The sequence below is a fragment of the Nomascus leucogenys genome, chromosome 22a (genome assembly GCF_006542625.1).
Source record: "Nomascus leucogenys isolate Asia chromosome 22a, Asia_NLE_v1, whole genome shotgun sequence".
Classification (NCBI taxonomy): domain Eukaryota; kingdom Metazoa; phylum Chordata; class Mammalia; order Primates; family Hylobatidae; genus Nomascus; species Nomascus leucogenys.
Genome location: NC_044402.1, coordinates 43,996,451 through 44,019,732, shown reverse-complemented (window position 1 = coordinate 44,019,732; position 23,282 = coordinate 43,996,451). Strand labels below are relative to the sequence as shown.

The following is a 23,282-nucleotide window of genomic DNA, read 5'->3' as shown; positions in this document are numbered from 1 at the left end:
AAAACCTCTTTGCCAGGCATGCTACTTGGAAAATCGAACATGGTAGGTTAGTCAGCCATGCTGTGGCTGTGATTCAGGCAGCCTGATCGTATTTGCAGTGCTGCTCAAACAAGCAGCGCTCTCATCCTTCATTTCATGGTGATTCAGACTAAAATTACTCACAACTTATGAGGATCATTGTTAAATGGCTGCTGAAGATTCTGATATTTGAAAATAATATCAAAGATAATATTTCTCAGAACAATTTGGAATTCTTGGTGTAGACTTGAGGATTTAGTAGGTTTTTTCCTAATTTTGATGAGAAGTATATCATAGTGTATAAAAATATAAAACACAATTAGCCTCTGTGAAAGTCATGATTGGAGTGAAAATACAGAGTCATGACAGACATGTAATACATATATGTATTTTTCTGGCACATATGTACGTAGGTACCACTTAGCAAGAGACAGTTCATATTACTTTTCAATTTGTATAAGCTAAATTAGCTTTTCACTTATATTTATTTGCTTCGAGTTTATTGCTCAAAGATGGATGAGATTTTATCTCAAAATTGCCTTCAGTAAATCAAATTGGGTAAGATTAGTTTTCAAGAGTATTAACCAACAATAATGACCATTATTAATGGGAAAGTGATTCTTTTCTAAAGCCTAACTTTAGAAAGTTTGCACTGAGAAACAGATTTTGATATTTGTTTTTATTGACACATTATTTAGTTTTTGTCTTTTTTGATATTTTTCTCAGAAAAGTCATTCACATGGAGTGCTGTATGGACAGAATTCTGTTCCCCCAAGATTTGTATGTTGAAGCCTTAACCCTGAATGTGACTATAGCTGAAGACAGAGCCTTTCAGGAGGTAATTAAGGTTAAATAAGGTCATAAGAATGGGGCACTAGTTCTAGATCCCTGAGGAATCGCCACACTGACTTCCACAATGGTTGAACTAGTTTATAGTCCCACCAACAGTGTAAAAGTGTTCCTATTTCTCCACATCCTCTCCAGCACCTGTTGTTTCCTGACTTTTTAATGATGGCCATTCTAACTGGTGTGAGACGGTATCTCATTGTGGTTTTGATTTGCATTTCTCTCGTGGCCAGTGATGATGAGCATTTTTTCGTGTGTTTTTTGGCTGCATACATGTCTTCTTTTGAGAAAGGTCTGTTCATGTCCTTTGCCCACTTTTTGATGGGGTTGTTTGTTTTTTTCTTGTAAATTTGTTTGAGTTCATTGTAGATTCTGGATATTAGCCCTTTGTCAGATGAATAGGTTGTGAAAATTTTCTCCCATTCTGTAGGTTGCCTGTTCACTCTGATGGTAGTTTCTTTTGCTGTGCAGAAGCTCTTTAGTTTAATTAGATCCCATTTGTCAATTTTGGCTTTTGTTGCCATTGCTTTTGGTGTTTTAGACATTAAATACCATCTGACCCAGCCATCCCATTACTGGGTATATACCCAAAGGACTATAAATCATGCTGCTATAAAGACACATGCACACGTATGTTTATTGCAGCACTATTCACAATAGCAAAGACTTGGAACCAACCCAAATGTCCAACAACGATAGACTGGATTAAGAAAATGGGGCACATATACACCATGGAATACTATGCAGCCATAAAAAATGATGAGTTCATGTCCTTTGTAGGGACATGGATGAAACTGGAAAACATCATTCTCAGTAAACTGTCACAAGGACAAAAAACCAAACACCACATGTTCTCACTCATAGGTGGGAATTGAACAATGAGAACTCATGGACACAGGAAGGGGAACATCACACTCCGGGGACTGTTTTGGGGTGGCGGGAGGGGGGAGGGACAGCATTAGGAGATATACCTAATGCTAAATGACGAGTTAATGGGTGCAGCAAACCAACATGGCACATGGATACATATGTAACAAACCTGCACATTGTGCACATGTACCCTAAAACCTAAAGTATAATAATAATAAAAAAATACATACTACCATGGGCCTCTAGAAGCATTTTCTGTTTCTAATAAGAGCAGTTGAAAATTCCTGTTTCCACAGCTATCCACCATTTGCCTCATGATTTTCTCTAGGACTAAATTTTAAAGTAGAGTCTTTAAAGTAGAAGGGAGTCCAAATTCCATCCCTTTCATTTATAGGAGAAAAAAAATTGAAGCCCACGAAGGATAGGCGATGTGTCCTCTAATACCAGAGCTTCTCGGGGGGAGAGAAGATGGGGGTGGCTACAGCTCTCTTCTCCTGGCCTAAGGCCAGGATATAGAACAGGTGCATGGAAATGTCCAGCATAGAGGAATCTACAGAAACAGAAAGTAGATTAGTGGTTGCCTAGGCTTGTGGATGGGAAGGAGAATGGGGAGTGACAGCTAACGAGTATGGGTGTTTTGGTGGGGGCATTGAAAATGTTCTAAATCTATTGTGGTGATGTTTACACAACACTGTGAAGATACTAAAAATTATTGAATTACACACTTTAAAGAGGTAAATTATATGTTATATAAAATATATCCCAATAAAGCTGCTATTTAAAAAAAAAAAAAAAAAGAATGGGGCCCTAATCCTGTAGGACGGTGGTCTCATAGGAAGAGAGGGGGAGAGAGAGCACTGCCATGTGAGGGCACAGTGAGAAGGTGGTCATCCACGAGCCAGGAAGAAAGCCCTCATCTGGCACCCTGGTCTTGGCCTTCCCAGCCTCCAGAGCTGTGCGAGAATAAGTGTCTATTATTTAAACCTCCCAGTCTGCAGTATTTTGTTATGGCAGCCTCAACAGACTAAGGCAGAGTGACTGACACCTAGCCAGACAAGTCCACTGCTTTCCACGTTCTTTTGTGCCATATTAATGATTAATAAGCCTCAACACATAACTTCAAAATAAATATTTGCAGAAAATAGATTCCTTTTGAAATTAATCCACATATGTACCAGTAAATTATTTTCTGAACAAAATTTGCTACGTTATCTGTATAAACCATTCACCCAAATGCTTCTCTTTGTCTACCGTTATCCCCTTCATGTGAGGCCATTTGTTTCTAAACAGTAATATTTCATGTACCTCAGCCATTATCATGGGGAGCTACATGCTCTCTGTGAATTTTAAGTGAAGGTGGAACAGAATGCAATCATTAGCTTTTAGAAGGAGCCCACAGTGTAGGCTGTGGGTTTCAGTCTTAGACCTGCAAGTTCAAAGTTTAAGATACTGAAATAACAACATATATTTTGGATAAGTGTTACAAATATTTTAAAGCTATAGTGTTAAATGGCAGATAAATAGTTTGAAGGCCATAAAATCCCTTTGGAAAGGTGTGTAAGGGGGAATAAATCTACTAAGAGATTTGTAACCAGAAAAAAGGCATCATGCAGGCGGGGCTCCTGGGAGATACTAATAACAGCAGAGCATTTGGGCAGGCCCCGTTCGCACAAACTGACCACCCATCCGACACGGCCGCCTCCACCTGCTCTCAGACAAGCTTCAGATCCACCTGCAGCTTCAAGACATGATTCTATTGCTTTACCTAAAATAGCAAAGGAAAATTTTTCTTCAAATTGTATTTGAGTTCAGCGACATTATAGCTCCAAGTCCCATTTTCTCAAAATAATCTTCATCCAGCCAGACTTGGAATGGAAAGAGAATTCACCCAGAAAAGGAGAGAAAAGAGAGGAAACGTATTGAGTAAATGCTTACATGTGAAGCACTGTCTGAAAAGTTTTACATTTGTCACATTTTGTTTTCATGAAGACATATGGGAAAATGGAGGCATAGCAGGCAAGGTGTGTAAACGTCACTGTTTACTCATACTGACATGGGCTAAATAAAGATAGAATTAATGCCTCTGAGAGTTATTTATGTATAAGAGCTAATTACGTATTTTATCCCAAACATAGAGGAGCCAGCCACACATTCTGGACTCTGTGGAAGTCATAATTTTAAAAATTCAGCGCTGTCTTATTCCATATTTTCATCTTATCATCAAACCCTCTGTCTCAAATTTAGAACAGTAAATTTGGACACAGCTCCTGGCCAAACCTTCTTTTGGCATCTGTGAATGAAAGTGCAGTTATACAGCAAATGTTACCATCAGTGGGAGATCCAGAATTAATGTGGCTTGAAGCTGAGTCGAGACGCAGTGTCTTTAATTCAGAACTGCTGCTAATCCAGTGTCCACGGACACTCTCGTAGAGAAAAGAATGCAAAGTACGGGGTGCAGGAGATGATATTAAACAGTCTCCGAATGTAGGTAAGTGCGAGGAAAGAAGGTGGAGGCAGTTTATAGAAGTGATTTAAAAGTTTTCACACAGTAGAAGCACATCCTGAACCAATCAGGAAGAGTTGCTTTCAAAAAAATCATGTAAAGGATATTTTGGTGATTCTGTACTGAAAGGGGAGAAGGTGAGAGAAAAATCAATCAGAAGATTCAAACCTAGAGATAATGAGACTCAAACCCGGAGAGTATTACTTCATTTTGCTAGAGATGTCTACCAAAACCAAGTAATTTAGCAAATGAAAGATTGAAGGTAAAGTGAAGAAATGTCTTCTGAGGGACCCTTGGGCCTTGAAAGAGGCTGAGAACACCCTGTGTGGTCCCCTTGGTCAATCTTAATACAGAGTCTAAATCATAGCACACCTCTCTCTCTCTCTCTCTCTCTCTCTCTGTCTATCTATCTATCTCTTTCTCACTCCCTTCTCTGGGCAGGAGAGACAGCTACAGGTGAAGGAAGGGTGGTGTCCAGTGAGGGTCCCAGGCCAGCTTTCTCAGGGGTCGCACTGGGCTGGTGAGGATCTTTGCAGCCTGACGGCACCAACACTGGATGGGATAAGGGCAGACCAGATGGAAGGAACCTGGCACAAGCCATTTAATTAAATGCCCCTGCCCCTCACCCTTAAGTTGGAGAGAACCAGTCTGCAAGCTTCAGATTCCAGAGTAGGAATCCAGGTAGGGAGGGAGGAAGTACCAGGGGCACACACAGACCCAGAGCCAAGGGGGAAAGTCTGTACAAAGCTGCCCCTGTCCTAGGCATCACTGGCGTGCCTGAGTGTCATGGGAGACAGCGACCACACAACACCCTTAGGGAAATGGGTGAGAGAGCAACACAGCGTGGCTGAAGATGAGCAGGCTATTCTAAAAGAAAATACGGACTAAGAAAAGATCACAGTGATCATCCTTTCTTCAAGAGTGGTTACTTTTGGGGTTCAGTGAAAGAGTGGCTATCATTTTTTAGCTTAACTTTTATTTCAGTCGTCTTTTTTCTTTTTCTTTCTTTTTTTTTTTTTGAGAAGGAGTCTCGCTCTGTCGCCCAGGCTGGAGTGCAGTGGCGCGATCTTGGCTCACTGCAAGCCCCGCCTCCTGGGTTCATGCCATTCTCCTGCCTCAGCCTCCCCAGTAGCTGGGACTACAGGGGCCCACCACCACGCCCGGCTGATTTTTTGTATTTTTTTTTTAGTAGGGACTGGGTTTCACTGTGTTAGCCCGGATGGTCTTGATCTCCTGACCTCATGATCCACCCGCCTCAGCCTCCCAAAATGCTGGGATTACAGGCGTGAGCCACCGCACCCAGCCTTATTTCAATTTTCTAACCAAGAATGTTTATGTGCCTGGCGCGGTGGCTGACACCTGTAATCCCAGCACTTTGGGAGGCCAAGGTGGGCGGATCACGAGGTCAGGAGTTCAAAACCAGCCTGGCCAACATGGTGAAACCCTGTCTCTACTAAAAATACAATAATTAGCTGGGCATAGTGGCATGTGCCTGTAGTCCTAGCTACTCGGGAGGCTGAGGCAGGAGAATCTTTTGAACCCGGGAGGTGGAGGTTGTGCTGAGCCGAGATTGCACCACTGCACTCCAGCCTGGGCAACAGAGCAAGACTCCATCTCAAAAAAAAAAAAAAAAGAGTGTATATGTGATCATACTTTGTTGGTTGATTAATACATTTATTTTGTATGTCAACAAGGGTTATCTGACTAGTAAGACTGAACCATATTTTGTTTTTTCTTTGTTATTCTCTGCTAAAAATAAACAATAAAAGGACATAAACAGAAGGTCCTCAAAATGTGGACTTATAATTGTGCACTGATGGAAACAAATGAAAAAGCAACACATTTATCTCCATATAATAAAACACAAACTGACATATCAAAAATGGGAACTTTCTTGTTTAATTACTTAGTCGGGTACATTTTATTTCTATCCTTTTGGGAGTCAGCTGAGCATCTTTTAGGGAATTGACCTCCTGCGGAAAATTAGTCACCCTGAGGTCTCAGCTTTCTGGATTCCTGAGGATGTGCCCTACACCTGACAGGGCAGGAGCAAGGACAGAATGCCTCATGCTTACTTCAGTTTGCTTTTCAGATATATGTTTATTTTTCTTTTCTCTCCAGCTCAACATTTAACTTTTCATGCATAGTAAGCATTCATCTTGAATTTATTGTTAATTACATAGCTCTCGTCATTTTGGTTTAGCAATATTGCCGACTCATTTAAATGCCAAAAAAATTTAATTTACTTACTAAAACTTCTAAAACAGCTTGAAAACACAATTTGGTGGAGGTTAGCCATTTGATTTCAACAAATTTCAGATGTATATGGCTGGATTCTATTTAAATTACTTTTTTTTCTGAATGCAAAATTGATATTTCTTATAAATGCTAAGCATTATTTTCTATAACAATGCCAAACTTCTGTGATAATCAACATATTTCCCTTATTAACATAGTCTAAGATATATTTAAAAATTCTAATTTGATGAGAAGAATTTGAATGGGGATGGTTATCATTCACTCTTTCTGGATTGTTTCTCAACATTGAAATGGACAGTCATCCTCTTAGGAAAAACCCAAACTGAAGTTCTCAAAACTAGGTTTGGGGAGAATTATAACTGATTTGAGATTTGGTTGATAAATGCATCATTCCTGATTGGGAAATGATTAAATTTTCAACAACTGGCATTTGGGCCAATTTAAAGTGATTTGAGATAGATTGTAACTACAGTAATATTACTGGGGAAATGGAGTATTTGCTCAAGACAGGTCTTGTTCTTTTAACCGATTTTCCTTTTTTCTTGTGATCTGAACTTATTTCAAATTAGTTAGATGAGACATGGCATATGCTATTCGACCAAAATTTAATGGTCAGTGAAGATGTTAACACATCTCCTTGTTCACATTTTAAGCACATGTTGTAAGCACAATTAATATTCTCAATCTCAAAAACATTTACAGTCATCTCCCTGCAAGGGATTGGTTCCAGGACCCCTTCGGGTACCAGAATCTGCTCATACTTAAGTCCCACAGTCAGCCTTGTAGAGACTTCCGATACAGAGGGCCAACCATATTTATTGAAAAAAAGGTGACACATTGATTATAATGCATAAGTGTAAATGTGAAGGAAACCGTCTTCCTTTAGTACAAAAGGCATATTTGTGCCAGGTGAAATGACTGAATATAAGAACAGTATTTAAAATAAGTTCTGTAGAACTTGCATATTACCTAACCTCGTTAAATATGGCTTATTTGCCTCGGGTGTTTCTATTTTTTAGTCCAAGGCATTTTCCCTTTTTTTCTCTCAGATTACTTATCTTTCTTCTTTGTCATCAATATTCACAGTATTGAAGCATCCCTTTAATTTCTTAGTCTATTTGATTTCCTCTAAAATGTCGTTAGCATACTCTTTACATACTCAGACACATGGTACTAATTGATTAAATAAATTCCAAGAAAGACATAAAATTAAGCAAATTATTACATTCAGAACAAATGAGGGACATTTAAAGTCATAAACCCCCACCAAACCTTAAATTTTCAGCAAATAGAAGCTGTGTATGAATATGATTTTAATTAGCAGTCACTTCATTTTAAATAATCACATCACTTACAGAGGTATGATGTTAAGAGGCTTGGTTTTTGCATAATCACTGTGGGAAGGTGAGCGCTCACATGAAAAGCACACCCAGCTGAACCCGGAGGATTCATGCAGTGGGGAAACTGAACTTCCGTTCAATGTAGCCTTGCTGAGGAATATTGAAAGACGTGACTAATCGTAGGTATTAATGCCCTACTGGGACAACCATAGATCCTGATAAAGAATTCTGAGGAACTTAACACCAGAGCAAGCCTGATACAGAAGTATGTAAAACAGAACATCAGAGTAAGCTCACTGTAATTACTGGTGCAAATTGAACATCTGCTGACTGTTTTCTAAAGATAGGATCATGTGTAACAACTGCGACATTAATTTCATATAAATGGAGCTGAATGTTCATTACAGCTTTGTAGCCAGTTGCTGCCTGTCCACATACATTCAGGTTATTTGTTTTGCCCAATAATAAAATCAGCTAATAATGTATTTGTGAATTGGCATGTTTCTTTGGGTATTGATTTTCCCCCCAACAATTTGGTGATGGGGATGGGATTTCATGAGTGAGTGCTTCTACTGGGTCAATTTGTGGGAAGATTTGTGTCCACCTTCTTAAAAAGTCATTTTATTTTGATAAAACACACAACATAAAATGTGGCCTCTTGGATTAGGTAAGAGACCCCGACTGTTTGTTTAAAAGTCTCCCATTATCTACGTTGGCTCAGCAGGATTGGGTTCCTGGGGAAAATTTCAAACCCTTACTACAAATTTGAAGTTATTATTGAGCAAAATGTGTAATACAGGCTCACAGGTCCCATATGATTCAGCATAGGTTTTAACAGCGAAAACTATGGGAAGTCCAGAATGTTGCTGGCAAGTCTTTCTCTTAGAAGGGTTATTTCACTCTGTTATGTTTAGAATGGATAAACTTCTGAAAATTCTGCTTTGCAATGGCCAGAGAAAGCTTTTTTTTTTTTTTTTTTTCTGAGACGGAGGCTCACTCTGTCACCCAGGCTGGAGTGCAGTGGAGCAATCTGGGCTCACTGCAAGCTCCGCCTCCTGGCTTCATGCCATTCTCCTGCCTCGGCCTCCTGAGGAGCTGGGACTACAGGTGCCTGCCACCATGCCCTGCTAATTTTTATGTATTTTTAGTAGAGACAGGGTTTCACCATGTTAGCCAGGATGGTCTCGATGGTGATCTGCCCACCTCTGCCTCCCAAAGTGCTGGGATTACAGGCATGAGCCACCGCGCCCGGCCGAGAAAGGCTCTTTTGAGGTAGACCAATTAATGTATGCACGGAGATTTTAAGGAAAAAAAAAATCCCAAACAAATGGATAATTTATATCCCTGAGATGAAGTAGTCAGGAATAAACAAAAGAACAACCAAAAAGAATGAATTAAGAAATTATAAGAATAGAGTAAGAATCTGAAAGCTCTTTTTCTTCCCCCAGCTTCTTATTTCTTCTCTGCTGTCATTCCTATTGTTTCCTCAGCTTCTCTTCACCCTTCTTTGCTCAGTCTGGGATCTCAGAGGAGGGAGGTAATGGTCTCTTGGATGAATTGGAAACCCTGGATGAATTCCCTTTAGAAGGAGCAAATTGTTAGCTTTATTAGAATATCCTGATATTGGATGTCCTAGTTCTGATCCCATCTCTGTGATTCCCTCTAAACTGAATATGCAAAACACAACTAAACATCTATAAATTACTCAGAAGAAAGATCAAAGAGTCAGTGAGAATTTGGGTAAGAGATTGTATCCTAGAATAAAGATTTTGGGTTGCTGAATGGTTGATTGCCTTAACAACTTAGAAGAAATGGAGGGAGTCAAATTACTATGGCATAACAGGGACTGAAACTACAGTGCCATACAAACCAACTTATTTTTCATTTCATGATGAAAATCAGCCCTATCCCTTTGCAACTGCAGTGACACAAATGCCAGAATCCATATTGCCTTCCCCCAAGTTCATATACTTCTCTTAAGAGATTTTTCTCTGTTGCTCTGGGAAGATTCACACAAATTTGCAGAAGTGCTCTGCAACATTTTTTCAACATATAGCTACACACATGAGGATATAAACTGGCTGCTGTGTGATGTGTTGCCTCTGGCTGACTTGCTCAACTAGTGGAACAGGTGTGATAGAGGCCAAATTATACCCCCTCATCTGGGAGTCCCATGGCCTCAGGAAACCAGCCGTCCAACTCTTTCCATAACTCAGTGTGAGGGATGGCTGATGGCAGTCCGCGGAGCCTCTCTGCATATGGTGACCTCTAGCAGTGCTACAATCATGCACTCAAGAGGCAGGTGTATCCCTGTTGCTTTTCATCAGCAGTGCACTGAAGCAGTTTTTAAATTTTGGGGGCTCAATTCAAGGGAAGATCAGAATATATCCTTGGTCCTCTACCTTTTAAGCAGCCTTTTTGCCAGGAATTTCCCTGCCAGCAATTGTCAGGAGAAAAAAATAGTTGGATGGCAAGGGCGGACAGTTGGTGCCAGCAATCCATTTTGGGAAAATGTGGGGAAGAACTTAAGACTGCAGTGTTAGCTGCCCAGTTAGAATTATTCACAGAGGGGACAGACTTTATTGTGAGCCAACAACAAATAAAAAGGAATGCTCTAATGGAAAGTTGATATATCACTGTTGTAAGAAACCAGGATATTCAGAAAGGGGATGCTGAAGAAATTAAGGAAGACGCAAAGGATTCAACCTGAGTCTGAAGCTTTATTATCTTCTCTAGGAGATTTTTCTCCTGAGAAACTGGATGAGAAATAATTGGCAAACGGTGCAAACTAGTGTGCAAAATTGACATAATGAGGAAACTTTTGAGTTGGGAAGCAGAGAGCTTTATATGTCTGTTTCTTTTCCTCATCTTAATCTTTTCATGTTCTTTTTTTTGTGTGTGTGTGAACCCTGGAGCCATGTATTCTGTAATTTCTTCTGACCTTTTTTTTGTTTTAATGTTTTGGATATCTCCGGACAACCTTCTGTCTGTTCTTGCTGCTCTGAAATTATTCTGCAAATAGATTTTTTGTAAAAGAAACATGCTTTTATCTAGTCTCCTGATGCACCTAGCTATTTGTTGGAAAGGGACTCGCTGTGTAAACGAATGCCCCCCACCCATTCTATATTCTGGGTGAAATGATTTTGGAGCCTTGGGAGGCAAGGCACCTGATGATAAGGTAAAGATATACCTTCTGAAACCAGTGGGGGCAGCAGGGAGTGGCAATCTCACCTTGCACTGGAATAGATCATTTGACAAGAAGTAGATCCATTTTTCTGAATCCCAGGAATAAATATTTTAGTAAAATGTATCAATCGTATAGCTTACAACATGGAATAGCTCAATTATAAGAATTATAATGTATACATTTTTTAATTAGGAAAATGAGCTATAATAAAAGGCATTCAGTTTGTAATACTTATGGATTACCTGTGAAAAAGGAAGGAAAATTTGACAGGGAAGGTGGACCTGTTTATAGATTTGTACAAGATCTTATAGAAATAAGTATGTTTGTGATTCTTCTGGTACCTGTGCTTGTGCTACCTGACCTTGCTACTATTTTAATTACAATACCTATGTCAACTAAGTGTTTTTCTGCATTAGACTTTTGTTCAGATTTTTTTCTGTACCTTTACATGAGAAATCAAGGTTCATTCTTACATTTACCTATGGCAGCTTTCAATATTTGTGGCAGTGGATTCCTCAGGATTTGGAGCAATGGATTCCTCAGGATTTGGAGATTCACCTACTGTATTCTCTAGATATTTACTGTTCAAGAGAACTTAAAGTAATTTTCCTCACCTTAGAGTTTCATGCTGATTCAATATGCAGATGAATCATTGATAGCTGCTGACACCTTACATATGATAAGAAGAAAATATAACTTTCTACAAATTTTTAGCTTCCTAAGCATATAAAACATCCCTAGATAAATAGCAATAGTGTCAAACTGAACTCAAGTATTTGGGACATTTGTGACTGGCCAATAAAAAATAGTCCCATCCTAGAGTCAGCCTATTTTACAAATTAAGCCACCCATCATTAAAAATCAAGTTTGCCAGTTTTGGGGATTGGTTGGGAATTGCAGTCAGGGGATCCCTGCCTGTTCTGAAAAGGCGAAGCCTTTCACTGAGCGGTTACATCAGACATCACTAGCACCTTTACTGGGGTCATGTTAGCCGTGGCAGATCTGTACAGGTCTGCAGCAACCTCAGTTCTTGCTACCTCAGAAGAAGGAATTCAACCGAGGAGCTTAAGGCAGAGGGAGAGACTGAGGCAGAGACTCAGAGCAAGAGTGAATGTTTATTAAAAAGTTTTAGAGCAGGAACCAAAGGAAGTAAAGTACATTTGGAAGAGGGGCAAGCCAGCGGCCTGAGAGATTCAAGTGCACGGTTTGACCTTTAACTTGGGGTTTTATACATTGGCATTCCACATGCACAGTAGCCTTTCAGCACTGGGGAGGGGTCCTAGGCGTAATGTGTTCACTGGAGTTGTATGCATGTTCCTAGAAGAAGGCCATGTACTAGTTAAACTCCACCATTTTGCCTCTTAGTGTGCATGCTTGAGGCTGCGCACACAGCTCCTGAGATCATATCGGGAAGCTTCTGATCACGTTTCAGGTGTTTCTATCTATTGCGAAACTGCCTTTCCCTGGCACTGGCTACAACCAATTATTATTTTAGAGAGACAGTGTAACAACTGCCTGACCATCACCCGATGGTTGCCTGACATTCCTGGGGTTGGGGGGTCCTCTCCTGTTCTGCTCATGTCTGCCTAACTAGTATCGCAGTCAGAAGAAGCTGAAAAGCCTTTCAAACCCTTTAAGGACCTATTGTCTCCCCACGTGTATTCATAACTCTGGTAAACTATTCTACTTTTTCCATCTGGAGAATAAAGGAGTTGCTAGTGATGTGCTTACTCAGAACCTAGGCCCTGACTATAGACCTATTGGTTACTTTCCTGTCTTGTTGGATTCTGTTGTTCTGGGTATGCCAGGCTTTCTACAAGCCACAGTAGCTCTTCTGGTTGTGTAACTGCCTGATGGGTTCTTCCTGCTCACTGCAAAAAAAACAAAACAAAAAACATGGTATTTGCTGTAAAGAAAGAGTTTAACTTAACTCAAGGTCGGCCACACCACATTAGAGATGAAGTTCTTGTTCAAGTCAGTCTCATCGAAGGCTCATAGGTTAGGGATTTTTCAAAGGTAGTTACATATGTATCCATGTGCCATGTTGTTTTGCTGCACCCATTACACAAACCTGCACATTGTGCACATGTACCCTAAAACCTAAAGTATAATAATAAAAAAAATAAATAAATAAAAAAGAGAAAAGGTAGTTTAGGGGAAGGGCTGGGAGTGGCTAGGCAATGGGTGCTTGCTGCTCGTTGGTTGGGGGTGTAATCACAGGGGTGTGGGAAATGATTCTTCTGCATGCTGAGTTACTTCTGGGTGGAGCTAAGGGAGCTGTTGGCGGGTCCAGGTGGAGCCATCGGTAGTCAAACATGCAAAAAACCTGGATATCTCAAAAGGCTAATCTTAGATTCTACCATACTGATGTTATCTGCTGGAATTCATGAGGAAGTTGCATATCTCGTGACCTCTGGACAAATGGCTAGCAATCATTTATGTCTGTATTTTAGCAGAATTTAGGCTCCTCTATTCTCCTAGCCTGGTGGTCTCTCATTAGCTTTAGTTTTGGGGAAGGGCTATTATCATTTAAATTATAAACTAGATATCTCCCAAGGTTGGCTTGCTTAAGCCCAGGAATGATTAAGGGCAACTTGAAGGTCAAGGGCAAGAAGGGGGTTAACTAGATCAGGTCTCCCCATTGCCATAATTTTGTCACTGTTAGAATTTGTGCAAAGGCAGTTTCAATTTCACTTGTTAGAATTTGTGCAAAGGCGGTTTCAGAGCTGAGCTTTGACCCTAGGACATTGAACTTCCATGTACCTCATGTTGTTGCTGCTGTTTTACAAATTCATAGACAGAAAATTTCTAGCACACTGCTGGATAAGCTACAAGCAAGTCTTATTATCTCATACTAATATTATTCTAGGCAGGTGGCACCTTTTGAGTCTAGTTACTCTGTTTGTAGATCCTAACCAAATAGGAGGATGTGACTGCCTCATAGTCACAGAAAATACTCAACCTAGGCCTGATTCATTCAGTATTCTTATTCCCAATGCTGGCAATATTGTTCATTGATGGATCTTGTGTGAGAGACACACAGGGATATACAATTGCATCTTATGCAGTATTTTATAGGTAGAGATGGCTTTTTCTTAGAACATATTATACATGATTACAAGTGTAAAAATATGGTGAAATAATTTTGTTTGCTTTTCAAATGATTTTTGTTGCTAAAAACTAAAATTAAAAATAGGGAACAAGTATCCTAAATGTTTTTGAAACTATTATCATAGCAATTCTCAGACTATCAAGACTATGAACTATTTTCCATGATAGCACACTAATCATAACAGTCATAACCATTTGTATGTGTATATCCAATATCTAATATTCAGGGATAAGGTCATATGGATCATCCAGTTTAATGCTCACAGATTCTTACGTGAAAAAATATATATTTGGTCATAGTTAAAATGGACAAAATAAGTGAATCTATCGATGGTCAGATAGTAAATATGTCAAACAAACAAATGATTACAATTTTCAGTTAGAATTACAAAAGCACTTAGATCACTGATTTAATAATAGTGATTCCCTAGCTAATTTTTTCATCTCTGCAGGTTGATTATCAGGGATGAAAAAGTGTGAAAACATTCCAATTAAGTAAATTGCTCTGCGGTTGGTGGGAAGTGCTAAGCAATTACTTGTGGTGCGTCCAGAGATGAAGATGGAGTGGGCATCTCTGAGTCACCCAGGCAAAGGAAGACAGGTGCTGCTCCTCACAGCAGAACAAGGAGCTGGGTTTAGAGAGACTGGATAGAATATAGCATTAGGAAGACTATCTCTAACAAACAAGTCAATGCACCAGTATTTTTCTGGGACCAACTGTGTGTTAAACACTGGTAAATACTGGGAGGGTTAAAGGTACAGATCTTGGGGAACCTAGCATAAAATTCAACACAGCAGACATTTATTCTCCTTGAAGAATTCCTGATTTTGCAACAATGCCTATCATGTCCCAGAATGAGGCTGGTTGTTGAAAGTCTCTGAGAAACCAGAGATGGTGCCAGCATAATACCCTGAACTTTTATAAAGCCCAAAGCTTTATAATTATCATAAGGAAATCTGAGAGCAAGAAGACATGCTGATCGAGCTCACACAGGAAATTTGTCCCAGATCCAAGTCAAATGACAAGTTAGATGAATTGCCTGCTTTTTAAAAAGATATTTTAACATTTAACTAATGTGATCATTCGAAGTCAATAGCAATATCTCAGAAAGAACGCCTGTTGAGTTGTGATATATTTAGTTGTATGCACTATATACAGAGCTAAGTGGCTAGTTCTGCTCTCCTCATTATCTGAATTATTTTAAAAATTACATTTAAGTTAATCTTGATTTGTATTTTGGATTGCTTTATGTTTCTGAATGATCATTTCCTCAAAGTTATCAGTAGTGAGCAAACACAAGGAAACATTTGTCTTTTTAAAACATGCACTACACTTTGTTTTTCTCTTTTTGACTTATTCAAATATGGTAAGTTAATTCATTTTTATTTAAAAAATGATAGGATGCTCAAGTATGAAACAATATACAAATGTATTTGCAGTGTTTCATTTTTCAATGATTATGTATATTTAATTAATTAAAGATATGCCTAAGTGCATATACACATACATTTTTTTCAATAAGGTACTCTTGCTGTCATTGATTATTCATTTATTTTCTAACATTTATTTTTGTCTTGACCCGAATATAAACTATTTCAGGCCATGCTTTTTTAGTGCTTTTAGATTCCATAGTACTTTTTTTTTTTTTTTTTTTGAGATAGAGTCTCACTCTGTCACCCAGGCTGGAGTGCAGTGGTGCAATCTTGGCTCACTGCAACCTCCACCTCCCAGGTTCAAGTGATTCTCCTGCCTCAGCCTCCTGAGTAGCTGGGACTACGGGAGCACGCCACCATGCTAGGCTAATTTTTGTATTTTTTTTTTTGAAGTAGAGATGGGGTTTCACCATATTGGTCAGGCTGGTCTCAAACTCTTGACCTCAGGTGATCCACCTGCCTCAGCCTCCCAAAGTGCTGGGATTACAGGCGTGAGCCACCATGCCTGGCCCCATAGTACTTTGTAGCATGCTTTCTAGCTAAACGGAAGCCTCAGGTGACATACCATGGCTCTCACAGCTAATTAATGAAAAAGCTGGAACCATCACCCACATTTCTTAATTCCTACTTGAGTTCATTTATTAATGCTAGAATAAGGCAAAGTCACACTTTTCTCATTTTGTGTTGACAAACATTGTATTCTAATGATTAGCAAAATATTAATAATGCATTCATGAGCACTTTAAAATAATTAAGTACAACTGTTCACATAGGCAGTTATCGATACTAATTTAAATAAGCAGTTTTGCATGTTACACCATTATCTGTAATCTTCTGAAAATAACAGGGACAAAAGCAGTATCATCCTTGCCTAATGTCATCTGCTAGTGAGGGGATGCAGAGCTAAGAGATTAAGTTGATTCTGGCTGAGAATCAAAGGAAAAGGTCCATAGATTCATCCTTGCTTTCAAAGAGTAGCATTGTGAGAACGAGTAAGAGGAAATATTACTTAGTATTAACAGATAATAATCAGCAGTGTTTCCTACTAATTGATTATTTACCATATACTAGTCCTATGCTAAGAGCTTTAGAGATACGTGAGAGTCTTGTGAGTCTGGATCATCATTCTCCCCAGTGTTCAGAGGAGAAGGCTCTGCGTGGTTGAGTATCTTGCCCACAGTCACAGAACCAGTACATGTTGGGACTTGGCCTCAGACCCAGGTCTCTCCAGCTTTGCAGCCTGTGTTCATCATATGATGTACCACTTACAGGAAACTCCAAAACTGAGCTGAAGTCTTTGACGGTCGCAGGAGCCAGCATCCTGCTGGAGCTGTGGCCTCACAGTCCTGTCTGTGTCCGTGGGAGGGCTCTGTGGCAGCCCCAGGTCCCACTTGCCAGGAGTCCCTTCTTCACCCACGGGCATCCTGAGAACAGAGGAGGTTGAGGGGGCCGCAGCGGAGGGTTAACAGCTCTTCAGCAGGCACTGGGTTCACATGCTGGAGCCCTTTTTTGTTTATTTATTGTATTTAGACATCAGATGCCAAGGTTTCGATGAGTCACCTTCCTCAGTGAGGAATCATTAAGGAATGATGGGTCTGGTCTGCATAAGGCCCTGCTCTTGCCTTGGTGTTCATTCATTCATTAACCATATTTTTTAATACATGATTCATATTTCCCCAGTCCAATACATTTTATTTGTATGTATTCTTTTAAAAATTATAATTCTTTTGTTCATGCATATTTACACTTACATATAATATTGTTTTATATCTTTCATTTTACTTTTTACTGATTAACTCTGCATAACTATAATTGTACTAGTCATACTAAGTTGATAAAGATAATATGCTTATTTTTAATAATCTATAGAAACATTTTAATTGCCTCATAAAATATCAAGGCATATGTCATGGTAATTATATTATTAATGCTCTATACTTAGAATTAATACAATTTCTTCATATAACACATATAATTAACAAAGTGTCTTAATCAAATAATCTCGTTAACAGGCATTACAGGGAGCAGCTTAACAATATCTTTCATTTGTATAGTTCCTTAGAATTTTCAAGTCACCTACAGAAACATCTTCCAACAAGCTATAATTGGGCAGAGCAGTTAGTATTATTCCCATGTTACTCATAAAGAAGCTGAGGTTACAAGCACTAAAATTTGTATCCAATATCAGCATAGTCTGGCAATTAAGGAAACAGAACTCAAGGACTCACGGGCACTTTCTTACCCCACACACAGACAGCTTAAAATAATAACAGCATATTAAAATAAAAATCTCTCATAGTACATTTGAGTGTTTGGGAAACTAATAATAAACTGAAGCTGCTGAAGAATCTATTTCTTTTAGACAAGCTTTTCTAACATCTTTGTGAGGACTAACTGAATTGGTGTGTGAAATTGCATAGGACAGTGGTGGCCCTATGCATAGTAGAGATTTAATGCTTATTTTAAAATTCAGAAACTCATTTCAGTATCTCGTAATTTAAAATAAAGATTTGATGATAAAAATCCACTAAAACAGAAATGACAAAATGACAAATTTGGAAAAATAACAAATTTCTAACAGTCTTCTTAAAAATAATTGTTGATGAGTCTTACATTGACAGATTTTTTTTCTGCTTACGGCTGCCAATCTGGGTATTTCATACTCAACCACAACTATCCATGCACTTAACATTTTGCAGACCAGGATATCACATGAGCACCATCACTGACTGTGACTGTTAGATTTAACTAATGTGACCGCTAAAAATCAAAGTAGAGTGTTGGAAATTTTTCAGTAATGTCATTAATTCCTAAATTATTTATGAAACATATTTCCAGCATGTGAGTGGACTCCAAGCCACAGATTTCACTCACTTTCATGTATACCTAAGGAACATGTTATGGAAACTGATCTTTTTATCTGAAAATACTCGTTTTTGATTACTTAATATAATACTTAGCTAGAATGCCCTCAAAGACAGAGAATCCACATCAAACTTAAGTGACTGTCTTTCAATAAGATGGAGCTTTTATACCTGAACACACCACACACACACAAATTGCAGGGGAATGCTGTAAAAAATAAATGATTTATAATCTTACAAATACATTATATATATTAACTAGTTTAATTCTTACCACGATTGCCAGATAGATATAATTTTTCTACTTTACAAAGAAGGATGATGATTTCTCCCAAGGTCACATGCCTGCTAAGACGGAAAAGAATTTGAAGGACTATGGCTTCCGAAAACTATTCTCTACACCCTCACTCTCCACAGAGCTGTAACTTTTGCTATTTATGTCTAAAATGAAGAAGTAAGCCTCTGCAGAATTGTTGAAGGCTGCATATTTCTATAAAAGCTGCCTTATCCTTCTGGAAGTTTCGTTTTTCCACCTTAATAAAACAAAGCAGGAATAGGTCTTTGTGTTTGCCATTCTTTCTGTCCGTAGTGGTCATGTGCTCACATATGAATTCATGTCTGCTCTGCAAACTCTCAAAGCAAACTTTGAATATAATGAATAAGAGACTACACTGCATATTTTTAAGACACACATTATTTTACTGTTATAGATAATGTTATTTCAATAATAAGCCCTGAGTGTTACGACAGTGAAATGCTAGTATAAATCTTTCCTGCCGAAAATGTATTCTCTTTAATTTCTATATCTTTAAAGAACAATGGTTCATTTGGTTGGTATCCCATGAAGGTTGTTATAATTCTATATAAGACATTAATAATGTGATTTCTCAAATTTCAAATGATTTAATGTGATTATATATATAAACTTTTAAATATATTTTAGTCATATGTAATAAATGTTTGATTTTTTATTGATATCTCTGAAGTTGCAAAGAGTATGTTTCTCATCTGCCTTATTCACAAACTATTAGATAATGTCTATTTAAAGTTTCTTAAATGTTAATCTAATTAAGCAAAAATTGACATTAAATTTTATTTTGCTACATGATCCTATTATCACATCACTCAGAAGTATATTTTCCAGAGTTTATACTTTGAAACAAATTGAGAAAGAAATAACATTTGGCAGATAAAGGTGAAAAAAATTCTGTTTTGGTAGGGTTCCTTTGAAAGGTTTTTATTGTATTGTTTTTACTGAGGTTTACAAAGTTTATTCAGCTACAGAAAAATATGATTTTAATTCTGCAACTGAATTTTAACATTGGAGTCAAAATGCTTATAGGATCTGATGTTCCTGTATTAGCTTGGCTGTATGTCTTAGATATTAAACCCAAATTAGAACCAAAATAAAAGGATGGATGAACCATCTCTACCAACCATGCCAACAATGACCAACCTGGGTCACAATCACAGCAGCCACCTCCACACAGGTGGTGGGCTGACTGATTTCCAGGTGTTATCTCAATTAGTACTCTGGCCCTTCAAGATCGGTTTTACAGATGAAGAAACTGCAGCTTGCAGCAGCAAGTAGCAGGGTTTGAGGTGGTAGAGCTGGGATATGGCTTCTTTTATATAGGTCAGCCTGGGCTGTCCAGACAGAAGGTTGTGAGTGCAGAGGTTGTGCAAATATTTACCTGAAGTTGGTATAGCGATTGTTAACTCAAAAAATAATGTCGATGTACATGACCCTTTAGTTGGAACAAGAGTGAAATGATTATCTCTGGCTGGGCATGGTGGCTTAATGACTGTAATCCTAGCATTTTGGGAGGCCCAGGTGGGCAAATTACTTGAGGCTGGGAGTTCGAAACCAGCCTGGCCAACATGGCGAAACCCCGTCTCTACTAAAAATACAAAAATTAGCCAGGCGTGGTGGCATGCTTCTGTAATGCCAGCTACTGGGGAGGCTGAGGCATGAGAACTGCTTGAATCTGGAAGGCAGAGGTTGCAGTGAGTCTAGATCGCACCACTACATTCCAGCCTGGAAGACAAAGTGAGACCCTGTCTCAGAAAAAAAAAAAAAAAATGAAATGATTATCTTGGAATTGGCATGAATTAGCAATAGATGAACTGTTACCAAGTCTGACATCAACACTAGTATTTAAAATTGACCACATTCACTAAGGCATTTCCTGTATTTTTATTTCCATGTGTTTATACCCAGGGAGACCCATTGGTGGTCCGATACAAGGCAGGCTGATCTTTATTCTCTTTGTTTTGTTGTTAAGCCTGGTACATTCTTTGTGTGTGTGTGTGTGTGTGTGTGTGTGTGTGTGTGTGTGTGTGTGTGACGGAGTCTAGCTCCATCACCCAGGCTGGAGTGCAGTGGCATGATCTTGGCTCGCTGCAAGCTCCACCTCCCGGGTTCACACCATTCTCCTGCCTCAGCCTCCTGAGTAGCTGGGACTACAGGGGCCCACCACCATGCCCAGCTAATTTTTTTGTATTTTCAGTAGAGACGGGGTTTCACCGTGTTAGCCAGGATGATCTCGATCTCCTGACCTTGTGATCTGTCCGACTTGGCCTCCCAAAGTGCTGGGATTACAGGTGTGAGCCAACGCGCTGGCCCTAAGCCTGGTACATTCTTTAGTAAACCAAAATAATTAGGCAGGAAACATTCTTCATTCTCGGTTGAACTAACTGCTGGCCTGTGCCATACATAGATATTAACTATGTCCCCCAGTCATGTTAGGTGATAGCACTTCTAGTGCAAAAGAGCATTAACCCTTTCCTTGTTCTCACACATGCCATATTCTTAAAAATCTGAAAACAATGAAAAAATATCTAAAACAACTTTGTTTGCTTGCACCCTGATCCCTCCCAATGTTCAGATAGCAAGATGGACTGAGGAGTGAAAGCCCCTTTGCCCTGGAACAGACAGTGGCAGTGTGCTGCTCTTGACACCGCCAGCAAGCAGGCCACAGGTGCATGGAGCTGTGTTCACTGTGAAGTGGATTCAGCCTGATAACGTGGAATCAATGCTGCCATTGAAATAAAGCCAGATGTAATCCTGCCCACACTCTGTGATAGCTGTCCTACCTCCAGAGAGTCCTTTCTTCTTCCTAGACTGTAGTTTCTCATTATAAATTAAGGGTATGGGGCTGGAATCATGTCCAGGTCCCTTCAACTCTCTAATTGCAGATTCCAGGATGCTCACTGCAGATCCTTTGCATGTTACCATGGTGCTTGATTGCCCTGCCATGTGATGTGGCTTTTTGTGAGCATCTTTACCACTTGATGAGGGAAGAATCTGTGGGATAGCATTTTAGAAAAGTGAACTTCATAGAGGTCGCCATGTTTATAGTCATTTTAATGATGTGGATGAAACTTAAACTACCTTGTAAATAAAGAAAACGTAGACAATGGTGTCAAATTCAGGGACTGGAGAGGTTGTCACATCCTTGTTAACCATTAGCAGTGTTTCCTTTAAAACAGCAGCTTTTTGCATATTAGCAAAGCGAGCATACATTGCTCATTGCCATGAGAGGTGATGACATGAAGATGGTGCGTCCCGCAGATACATTGATCCCTTTCTCTGTTTTCTCCCAGGGTTTTCCAGGAAACACAAATGCAGACAGTGTGGTGCACTACAGACTCCAGCCTCCCTTTGAAGCCAGGTTCCTGCGCTTTCTCCCTTTAGCCTGGAACCCCAGGGGCAGGATTGGGATGCGGATCGAAGTGTATGGATGTGCATATAGTAAGTGGCCTTTATTCCCTGTGTGAAATCAAGGTCAGCAGGAGATCCTGTCACAGCCAAACTGTAAAAGCCAATGTCGGCATGAAATGTTGAACTTGACTTTTTCTGTCTTTTTAAATAGCTGGGCAAGCAGAACTGGTTTTTATGGAAACACTCTAGTGTCTCCCCATGACAATGTGGACTTCAGTTACTGTCTTTTATAGTTGAATTTCGAGGTGGACCTGAACTGAAACTTATCTGTCTTTAGATTCCCAGAGTTTAGCAAAGTACTTGCAATATGGTAGGCATCTAATGAAACGAATACAATTCAAACTAACAACAGATGATGCTATTTTTTCTGAAGCTGAGATGACATGTTGTCTGGGAAAACAGGAGTGGTACTGGGGGCAGGGCATGCTTTCTCACAATCTCTTGGTTCTCTGTGTTTTTCTCTGCAAACGTCCTCTTTTGCACACCGTGCTGTCGCTTCACTTGATCTTCACTTGGTGGGAACCTGTGTTTAGTCAGCTTCTTTTCTCACCTATTCCTTGTTATAAAAGTGGAAAGGATGGGGCCGACATGAATATAACATAAACAAAAAGCCGGCCGTGAAATTATTTGGTGGTCCTCAGTGACACAGTTGCCACTTGATGATCTAGAACATACTTGTATTCTTTCTTTACATTATCATAAAAATGTTTTAAATTATTGTCAAAATGGAATAAAATTTAAAAATACTCCTGTATAAAACTGGAGAACAAGTCAAAGAGCAGCCTGGATGGAAATGTCTCAAGTGGCTTCCATTTGGGTCTGGCCGGATGTTCATATCACACTATTTACACACAGTCACTCCCATTCTCTACCTACTCACAGCTTTAGCCCTGCAGAATATTGATTTTCTAAAGCATGATAACAACGTCTGTCATTCATGCAGCATTTAATGTCTCAGATACTATTATTTCCATTTTATTACTTAACCCCTGTACAACCCAGTTCATTTCCCACCTCTGCCTCTGTTTTTTAGTGTTTACATTTCTATGGGGCTAAATATAATGATGTTGCTTTACCAACAGTTTTTTTTCTTCCTCTTATTGTTTATCTCCTTCCATCCCTGTGT

The 23,282-nt window shown here is 39.2% G+C and overlaps 1 protein-coding gene across 1 annotated transcript in view; it reads left to right on the top strand.

Moving 5' to 3' along the window:
• The window catches only part of LOC100605972 (contactin-associated protein-like 3), a 268,405-nt gene that overhangs the window by 120,068 nt on the left and 125,055 nt on the right, over positions 1 to 23,282 (top strand). Inside the window, 1 exon segment of the mRNA XM_004087052.3 lies at positions 22,039 to 22,186. Coding sequence (XP_004087100.2) covers positions 22,039 to 22,186 — 148 coding nt within the window.